Raw genomic sequence first — 11,018 nt, forward strand, 5'->3', positions numbered from 1 at the left:
AATAGTCCATGAGCAGGAGGTGACAACTGCTCCCCAGGCAGCTCACCATGATGCTGTGGGATTGGCATGCAGCAGGATCTCAGAAAAACTCAGGGCCCCCAGAGTCCCAGATTACTTGAATTCCCTCGCAGCCAATACTTTGGATCACCCAGCTCTCATGCCAGAGACACAACACAGTCCCAGTTGCACTGTAAGAGCCACCATATGTAGGCCTGAGCTAGGCAATTTAACCCATGTACAGCCAGCAAAGTTCATGGAGCTCTGGTTAATTAGCAGTACTTTGTTTGAGTAATTTCTCTATTTTGAGGAAAGTGGGAAGGAAAGTGAGTAGCAGATAAAAAGCACACAGAGAAAAAGACATATACAGAAGGATTTATGCTAATGCCTTTCAAAGGCTGAAAAATTCAAATAAGCGATCTGTATCTGCAGTAACAGAGTGATTAATTCAGCCTTTAAAGCCCACCTTGCTGGGTCTTATTTGAGAATCCAGTTGTATAAATTATGGTTCTTTAATAGCTACCTTGTGGAAACCAGAAAAGTTGAGAAGCAATAGCCTAAGGCACCATATAACCTCTGGTTACTCTTGTTTCTCAAAAAACTCTACCTAATGGTTTTAATAGCCTGATATGCAGTCATTCTGCACCAATTTGAAAAGTAAAGGTTCCTTGATCTATCTCTATAGTATTCATCACAGTTGTACTCAAGCAGTAGAGCACGCCCAACAGTCCTATTTTCATAAATATATGTAATACAATTGACATTTTGCTTTGAACTTGCTAAACTACAGCAATTCCTCAAATTTACAGTTAACGACTATCCCATGTACCAAGACATTTCCTCTGGATACTTTGCATTAAAATTATTACACTGCTTCTTAATTAGATAAAAATAATGCTACCAAAGAAAATTACTTTGCTTCCAAAGGAAGGAACTTAGGGTCCATAACCCACTGAAGACATGCATGCATAGACAAAGCATTGTTCACATTTAACATGAAGCCAGCTGTCAGAGTCAACATTAAAAAAAATTATGATACAAAATTGCGTCTCACCAGGATGACAAGCTTTTCTAAGACAGGATTCTACCTCCTACTAAACAATTTCTGTCACATACCATTAATATCAGATTGGTTTTACGAATCAAGAGTGTCAAATGTTGTTTGCTGCTGGTGCACATGAAATAGTATAAAAATGATTGATCAGTACTTGCAATAAAGTAACTTATTTCAATAAGTAAATTCCTTTCAATGAGTTTTGTGCTAACTGGTTTTTGAAAGAGTTCTTTAAATATAAAAATACATTATTAAAAATACCTCCCTTTTAGATATTATTAGGTTATGTCTTCTAACTTCTTTAAGTAAACATGCTTCAAAATGCCAATAGACAATGCAGATTTAACAATCTATTCCTGCTTTATTGGAGGGGGATTTTTTTTTTTTTTGCCTTATTGGACTTTGCAGGCTTTTTCTTTTTTTTTTTTTTTTATTCTTGCACTGGTTTATGGGGGGGGATTTTTTTTTTTTTTGCCTGTTTGGGCTTTGAAGTATTTTTCTTTTTTTTTTTTTTAATCTCTGAAATACAGAAGTAAAATTCAGCCTTTGTTAATCCAAGACTTTGATAAACACAGCCTTTCCAACATGAACTCCTTCCACTTGTTGTATCAGGTGACCACAATTTCAGGGAAGTTGCTCCTGTTTTCTCCACTCGTAAACTCTGAAACATCTGAAAACACTATGAAGTCTTGCATGCAGTTCAAAGAGAGAAGAATAAATACCTAAACTTAATAGCACACACTTTCCGTTTATTGTAGACATTGCAATCAACTGCTTTGAATCTCATGCTGACCAAACTTTCTGCAGAAGTATGTTTCTAAACAAAGAATACCCTCAGTAGACCTCCCCACCCCAAGTTCAATCAGTGAGTACGCCCTTCACGTGTAAACGAGACTAAATATGAATACTCGGTTATTACCCCATTTTTTATTGGCCTCCTCACTCACACATTCATGAACATGCTGTGATGGGGGAGCAGGGGTTAAATTGCATTACAGACAGCAGGCTTCCTGACAGCTATGGGCCGCCTGTTGTTCACAGATCACTACTTTATATTCAATTTAGAAGAAACACAGAAGAGGCTGTGAACCTTATTCGTCCTTCCAAAGACTTCCCACTTCCTATTCAATGGACATCTCATTCTTTTCAACTACACCACATTGTCTTACCTCCTCTTCCATCACTGACACCTAACGTTAATAGAAAGAAAAGATTCCCTCTTTAGATGTAGGATTACAAGATAAAGCCCAAGCTCTCAGGGTAAACAAAAGATGAGGTCCAAGCATCAGGTTCCTAACCATTTTCTGGATGCAATGTCTTTAAATACAAAAAGTTATCTGGATTCATAACTCACGTCTCATGAGCATTTAGTACTAGCTCAAGGACACTCCAAGGCATATATAAAACCCGTAAGTATACTGCCTCAAAAAGCAGAGTGACAGAGAATTCAGATACAGCTCCATTTCATCATAGCAGTTGGAATTCAGCAATATTCAGTTGAAAGAGGTTGTTCTTCAATGGTTTCCATGTCTGGCATATATTCAAACACACTTAGTATACCCCATATCCCAGTGATCCAGAAAACAGACCCAGACATCTTGGACAGAAAAAGAAAAAAATCTTTACTATTCTCTGACACTAAAAGGTAGTCTTACATCTGCTTCTCACTGCTGTCGTATCATTTTTGTTGCTTTCAATTCACAAGTCCTGTAGCACCCCCTTCTCCTTATTCTGTTACTCCACCTAACAGCAAGATATTATGGGCAAAAATACTCTCTCTATATAAATAATGCAATGGCTGAACAAGTGAAAAAATACTAATTTCCTAACAACAATGGGATCCAATCTTTGAAAAAATGGTTTTGAAGGACCGCTCTAAAACGAAAAAAAATCCCTTGCTGTGTTCTTGAATCTGTTTTAATGGAAATTATTCAATACACTTGTACTAATTATTTTGGAAACTCCTCTTTAGTACCATCTTCAACATTGTTGATCTTACATCCAGTCTTTTCAGCTTCAAATATTCCAGCCCCTACTCACACTTTATACTTTGTTATCACTTCATTTACTAATTAAAAGCACTTAGAATTCTTTCAGTGGAAAAAGTAAAAATAGAAAATCGATAGCACATCAGCATTATATATAACTTCCGTGGATGAGAAGTAAAGAATTACTTAAGTACTTGAGACAAACAACAAACACTGTGAGGAATTTGGACAATATATGAGCATATGTAATATACTGACTTAATGGCAACAATCACAGGCAATGTCTCAGATTCCATAATCATCTGTGTCTTTACGGCTCTGATTTATAACAACCAATTAACAGTTCTTTCATTTTAGCCTACAGGAACTGATTATACAGCTGTAATCCACAACTGGGACTGTTTGACACCAAAAGCTATGTTGGGCCCACAGATCTTGACTGTGATATATTGAAAACTCTTAGCGAATGTCTCCTGAAAAGGCATTTTCATTAACGTGGCGCTGTGAAATCTTCCCTTCTAGTACCAAAAAGTCAATACATCTGACATTACATTTTGAGAACACAAATATTTGCTATGAGTTGGTGATCATGACTGACAGATCAAACTTACACTCAAACTCCACTACATATTATTACCTCCCTCTTCCCAAGAAGAGGTAAATCAGAGATAACGTTCTTTACCCCACTTCATGCTCATGAAAAGGGTACAACATTATAAAAACAATTTTCTTCTTCAAAGCTCAAGCAAACCACCAGCAAGAGAGGATGAGGATGATACTAAGCTATGCTGCTTAACTGCAGAGGGTAATTGTTCGAAAAAAAATAAACAAAGCTTCTTAAAAAGATAACCATAAGATAGAGACAGAATGATTATTCCCTACCTTCATACTCAATGTCAGAAATAAGTTCTGAAACAAAATCAATACATTTTTAAACTATTTAGAAGATTTTAAAATAAGTAAACAAATTAAAAATCATTTCTTTGTGTAGCACACTTCCTTTTGCATAAAACTTAAGCTTCTTTCTTACTCTTCCCTGAACTTTGCCTTAGTTACAGAGTTTTCCTAGCTAAGCTCCCAGCTACACTGCAAAACAGAATTATTGGCTTGACCACGCTGTTTTGAAGAGGACTGACTGAAGTGGGAATCAAAATACAAAAGCAAGCTTTCCAATCCCATGATTCTTGGCCCAATCAGAGATTGATTAAATCCTCAAATTTAATTTAGAGCAAACTAAGAACTGATGCAAGTTGTATTGGCTGGGTTAGTTCTCCACAGCAGTTCCCCTGATTAGAGATCACCACAGCACTGAATTTTACTTACCTTTACTATGTCCTTACCTCTCTCTCACCTTAAAGTTCTCTGTGTTAAAACAGGCTGAGAAGAGATGGCACAAAGCCAACAATGCCAGCCTTGTGTCACAATGCATTGCTTTGGGATTTCCAACCTTAGCTATTCCGTAAGCACAGCTTTTTATCTGCGTGAACCAACTAAGCACGACCAAAGCAAGAATCAAGCCTTAACTTTAGAATCATTCTAATAGAAACTATACTGTATGCCACAGAAACTGCTGCTATAATGCCAGTTTGTGAGCAGAAAGAGACCAGAAGAAAAAAAGACAACACAAGATTGAAAATTAAGATAAGTATGTTAGCTTAGATTAACAGCTCTTTTTTTCCTACTGTTCAAGAGTGTTACAGACAGTACACAAATTGAGCTGAGGTTGCAGAAAGGATCAAGTGGGCAGGGAGTAGTTATCATTGCAGTTTTGGTTATGTGCTCCAAACGGATGTGAAACCACAGAGAACAATACTGAAAGCCCTTAAAAATTAAGTCACTGAAACCTTGAACTAATAAAAAATTTGCTCTTCAAGGGCTGTAATAGATTATATCTTTAAAGCCAAAAAGTGTTCTCTCTTCTGACAAGGACAACTCCGTCGTTTAAAACACCACTAAGCTAGAAACTCTATGCATCTAGGTAGCTCTACATACACACGCAGTTACTTAATACAATTTTTTATGTTATTTTACGGTACAGCTTATAATATCCAGCTGTGGACTGCTAGATTATAAGAGTGTACTAACATAGAAAATAAATAGGTAATTCACCAAAAATAGCCTGTATTGACAATATTTTAATTTTGCTTAACCAAGTTCTCCTCTGTGTTTTTATCAGAAAACAAAAAGACAAAAGCATAGTTTGTGAAGACAGTATAAAGCTTTCTTTTCCTGAAGGAAGGTTTTACAAGTTGGGAAATCTTTGGCAGTTCTGATGTTTTTGACTCTACCTGAATAACCACAGTAAAATACCAATACTGAGAACCAGGAAAATGATGCTTCTATGGTAAATATAAATTTGTATGTGCTATTAAAGAAAAAAGTTACTTCAGAGATCAAAAGATTAATTTTCTGACCTCTCTTCGTACACCCTCCAACTATCACCCATTTCTCCTGCCAATAGACAGTACGAATTGAATGCCACTGAAACCTCTACTTTTAATAGGGTAATTTTATCTATTACCTGTTATCTAATACCTATCTGTATTACCATTCTGGATACTGGTTTGAAACCATTCAGCTCCTGCCTGGAAAATTAATCTACACTGGGTCCTGCCAAATGCGTGGGAAAAAACCCAAACAGCTAAGCAATGAGATAGCTAGAGAATACAACATCAGTCAGCCCTGATTACTGCAACAGTTCTTGAAAATTCCCGATTTTCAAAACTGCAAAAATTGCCATATCCTGTTTTTAATCCAACACTCTATTCAAATAGCAAGCCCAATATTATCAAATGACTGCATCATTAACCGGTTTAATTTGCTTTTGAAATGCTGATATAAAAATTACTGGAGAACCACAAAAATCCAAATTTTTACTTATTTGAAAAATCTTGTTATAGCCAAATAAATAATAACAAGGTCCAACGAACTACAAGGTACAATGAGTTATAAATAATAAGGTACAACAAAGCTACTGGATCTGCGGAAACAGAACATCGTAAGTCTCTCACATGAAGATGCTTTGAGGATAAAAGCTAAGTCAAGATTAATTTCATCTCCCTCTTCACAGAGATCTAGCATGTTTGCCCTCTGCATTCCAGAGCTTAGCATAGCTTTGCGGCTGTATGAATTTTTTTTCTTTTCTCTTTACAGGCACTCAGAATTCCTTATTTGTTCTGTATTATTAAGTCAGGTAACAGCAGGGATATGGATGCTCCACCCTTCAAGCATGCCAGGAAGAAAGAGTAATTCACTTACCTGGGAAAACAAAGACGAATCCAACTGGAAGTAAATGCACCAATCAGGCCTAATTAAGTCAGGTGAGACCAAATTGGAGTATGCTCTATTACCATTAGGTTTAGATGAATAGCTATACAGAAACCAAACAAGGCCTGGTCCTGTGAGGTTTGTCAACTAGTAGTCCAACTAATACTCTTCAGTATGCTATGGATTAAGAAGAGAAGGACTGCTCTAAAGCATTAGAGCCAGAAGTTTTTAATTCCGTTTAAGCAAATTACTATTAAAGCACATTTACAGAACATAAAAAGATGCTTTAATCACCAAAAATCTACTGCAAACTTATGGTTTATTTTTAGTTATGCCAAAACATCACAGCCAAAATTAAAAGCTCCAATGTACAAGGTAAGATGGTCCTTCCTGAAAAGTTTACAATTCAAATATACACGATGGAGAAAGCATGACATAAAGAAAGATAATCCCTACTTGATACCATGAAAATGAAGCACCACTCCAAGATCATGGGAAAAGAAATTCATATAACTAAAAACTGAAACTAGATTTCTTGAATAACAGAAGAGCTACCTCTGTGACAGCTGTTCTGTTACATTCCAGATTTATTAGTCACATTAGGGAACAATAGTTCCTGGAAAAACTGACGTAAAAATGGGATAGAAGTGAAAATACTCTGAATTCTTGCATCATACCAAGGCAGCAATTCTCTGAAGACAGAGTTGAAAGCAAAGAACTCAAAGCATATATTATCTATTGGCCCCTCTTCCATTATTGTATGTGTTATTGCTCCAGGTCTACTTATTGTCTGAGATTAAAATGTACAGGTAAAATAAGTGAAGCTCAGAAAAGAGTAATTTATCCCGGGACACAGCCAGAGCTTCTTTAACAAAAGCATAAGCATGCAAGATCACCTTCTGTAAGGGCCTGAGCATCCAAAAAGAACTGCAATAAGGTTTGGCTGTATCTTCTAGCTATAAGATGAAGCCTCGTAATGTAGTTTTTATATTCACTGCAGAAGAGGTTTGTAAGCACGCATGACAACTGCACCCTATTTCACCAGAACATGTATTCTGTGCTGAAGTAGTCTAGGTACAACTCAAAGAAATGGAACAAAAAAACCCCAACTCTTAAAGAATTGAGCGCTGCTGCAATTTTACAATTTTATATTAAGAATTTCTACTAGCCACTCATGTTCTCTGCTCCCTTGGTTCACTGAAAGGACCAAGACATACTATAAAATGTTCTTTTCTCCAATGGTCAAAATATTCAACCTAAGAGATACAGGATGTTAGTCAATATTGCGACACAATTAATTTTTCCTCTTGAGTTGCTGCTGGTAATTGCACTGCTCCAAACAGCAAGGGGTGCAGTACATTATTTTATATAAAGTGATATTTATTGTCATATAACTTTAAAATACCACTTGTTAATTAAAGGTAACAGAAAAAAATTACTTTTTCACAGCTTCTTAAAATATAATCAAGAACCAGCACCTTTCTCCTAATACTTGAACGTCTGTAATCAACTCCAAGAGATTTTGCCAAGCTCTCCTTTTGTTTTGCCATCCAATTAATACATTCGGACACCTAGAGGCATAATCATTTGATCACATCAGAAAGTCCACAGTAAAAAGTTACTTTATAATCATAGTCATGCTGCAAGATATGAAACAAAACAATGTCAACACTCATCTTGGAGTATTTAGAGTTCATCTCTAGGGCCCTTTCAAATCAATGCATTGCTTTCTTACAGGATTATAATTTCATGTATTAGGCAGCAGCTGATAACATATGGAGTGATAAGGAACTTTTGGTTAATACAAATTCCAAAATTAATGAAGAAAACTGATGGGCAAGTTGGTGGAAAAAGCCGTAAGGCAATTCAATTTATTAATTAAAGAAAAATATGTATCAGAGAATGTTAAGGAGCCAAAAGCCCCCTGAGACCCACTTTTACACATTCGGCACTATTCTGTTGTCCCTGCTACATACAATTGAACTGTTCTGATTCAGACCTGGTTGAAGACATTTTTTTCAATGTCTTACTGATCTAACATAGGTAACTTTCCTCACTTACTTTTAGCCACTCAAAGTTACTGAACTAGAAGTAGAGATGACAAAATGATCGCAAGTCACAAAGTAAAAAATTTCAACAATACCTTTAACTTCTTCATAAATGCTATCATCTGTTGCTTCGCTGCTCGCTTGTCCAACATCATCATATTCCTCTTCCTCCTCCTCAGGAATACTATTAGATTCTATATCTATGTAACAGCAGTTTTAAAAGTTAACATTTACTAGAAAAGAATGCCTACACAGAAATTTATGCAAAATGAGAACACAATTCTTCAAAGACCTGATGCTTACAATATATTCTGCTTATTTTCTTATAAAGTTCATATGGGTGAGCTTTCAAGCTAAATGGTATTCTTGGTGAAAAGGAAAATATTGCAAAAGGAGAAAAGTCATTAAAAAAAGCTACAACATGACTGAAAACTAACACTTGTCATTCAAAACGTGGACAAGTGGGAATACTACATATACAAATGTGACAGATACGTTCATGGACAGAACACCACTAAGTAGTATTGCAATAAAGGCTCCTGCTCTACTGGTTGGCTTACCTTGAATTACAAATTTGACTTGCTGTACCCATTCCTCAGCTTCTTTGGGAGTGGCAGCTGTAAACTATTAAACATTTATTAATAACTACTGGCAGTAATGACAAAAACTCAACTACAATTTCATTAGTACTGGAAAAGAGAGACTATAGCATTCTCGTCACTTCCTCAAGAAACCATTAGTAATTCTTTTCATGTCTTCTGGTACTTTTCTTGCAAGGATGCTTCCTATAATGTACAGCTAATTTTGACAAATTTACGTAATTGAAGGAGAGGATGATGGATTTGAAACTCTGATCAGCAGCTGGCAGCTGTGCAGAAAAAAAGCTGCTTCTCTTCATCAATGTCAAAGCCAGAACTGATGAACAAAATTTGCCCTTGACAATTAGAAGACACCCATGAATTTCTTTAGACTGCTGGGTACAGTTTTCTTAAAAATGTTCTTGTCAGACTCCAACACACTACCTGACAGCTTAATTAACTGGCTTTCAACTGCAATCTCAGATATTTAAAACTTATTAAACTTACATTCCATATTGATGTCTGGCTGATAGATCTCTGAATTGCACAGCTGATATGTGCCTTTACGTAGATCTTCCTCGCAAAGCCATGAGCAATACAATATGTATTTAACACTGATATAGTTTAACTTTTTTTTACTATTTAATTCATCCAAGAAATCACACACACTATACAATAGATATTAAAATGCTAACATTGAAATGACCAATAGATAAAGATGATATATTTCCTTGCACTTGTCCAAAAAGATAATATTTGAACACATACATGCATATTTTAAATCACTTTTTTTTCCCTAATATATGAATATACAATATAAGCAAGCAAGGGTTTCCTTTATTCATTAAGATGTCAGTGAAAGTTGTTTTACTGAAATGTTAATTCAGTAACTGGAATTGTAACAGCTTTATCAATTTAATTTCAAGTCAACATAAAAAAGTCCAACCTGATAAATGCGCTTATCAGGAGCGGAGATTTCAAAACAGCAATCTTTCTTTGCATCCCTCCGAAGGCTATTATTCATTTTGATGGTGTAGCCCTCTAAGGCAAATTCACCTTTCTGTTGTTTGTCTGTTGGAGATAAAAAACAAAGTTAGAGCTTCATTTACAACAGTGAACGTAAGTGGCTCAGCAGGTTATCATTTATTCAGATTTTGCTTTCTATTTCATGAATTTTACAAAGAACAGGGAGGTTTTTAGCAAAATTATTAAGTGATGCTTTTGGAGACAAAGCTTTAGTTTAAAGGAAGATGTACACAAAACTACATATTTTTTTCTGTAGGATGCCTAAGGAACTCCACAGGGGCATGTTTGCAGATGGTGGTCTTATTTAGTAAGAAGTACACGTTATGACACTTGTATCTAGGGAAAGCCAAGAACTGGAACTTGCAAAACACGTTTCCTATAAATCAGTGTCTCTTTCAGGTTCAGTAAACGAATGGGAAAACCTGTCTAGCTCAGAAATTGCTGAGCTCCCTCCTAAACGAACCACTTCACTCAAAAAATAAACTTCGAACTCCTTTTTAAGCAATTGGAAAAGCTTTTTTTTGCATTCTCCCACCCACTCCCAGATGTGCCTCCTTTCCACGTAGGAGAAATATTTAATGAATTTTGTTACAAATTCAGGTGTGTGTTCCAAAAGCATTTCTCTCAGCACAGCACACATTTCATTAGCAAATAAAAGTACTGAGCCCAACCACAGACAATTCCACTTTTCAAAGGTTCTGGTTTATAAAAGCATCACTTAGAACAGACCCGGGTTTAAATATACCACATGTTGGTCAAGCGGCACCTGTGCACTCTTTCTGAGCTCTTCAGACCAAACCCTACATCTGATTTTACATACTCTGGCATGTTTTTGTGAATACTAAAAACAAACCAAAAAAGTAAAAGTAATTTAGTTTTCCAGATTCTGTAGATCACAGTGCAGCATTTGACTGAAGATAGGCATCATCTGTCACATTTTGCTCAGGCAAACAAAGAACAAAGTGCAGTTGTAAATGAAAGAAAATGCCCTGAAGTGTGGGGGTTTTTTTCCCCAGTAAAGCAAAGCATCAGTTAACAATAAACAAAACTACAAGTACTG

The 11,018-nt window shown here is 36.0% G+C and overlaps 1 protein-coding gene across 1 annotated transcript in view; it reads right to left on the reverse strand.

Moving 5' to 3' along the window:
• SKAP2 (src kinase associated phosphoprotein 2) overlaps positions 1-10,003 on the reverse strand; it is a gene marked incomplete at its 5' end in the record, with an annotated part of 36,252 nt that extends 26,249 nt beyond the window's left edge. Inside the window, 3 exons of the mRNA XM_010136011.1 lie at positions 8,450-8,554; positions 8,915-8,978; positions 9,879-10,003. Of these exons, the coding sequence (XP_010134313.1) occupies positions 8,450-8,554; positions 8,915-8,978; positions 9,879-10,003 (294 nt within the window). The remainder of the gene's footprint in view (positions 1-8,449; positions 8,555-8,914; positions 8,979-9,878) is intronic.
• Positions 10,004-11,018: the final 1,015 nt, after the last annotated feature.

This window comes from Buceros rhinoceros, unplaced genomic scaffold, assembly GCF_000710305.1.
Source record: "Buceros rhinoceros silvestris isolate BGI_N320 unplaced genomic scaffold, ASM71030v1 scaffold19205, whole genome shotgun sequence".
Taxonomy (NCBI): domain Eukaryota; kingdom Metazoa; phylum Chordata; class Aves; order Bucerotiformes; family Bucerotidae; genus Buceros; species Buceros rhinoceros.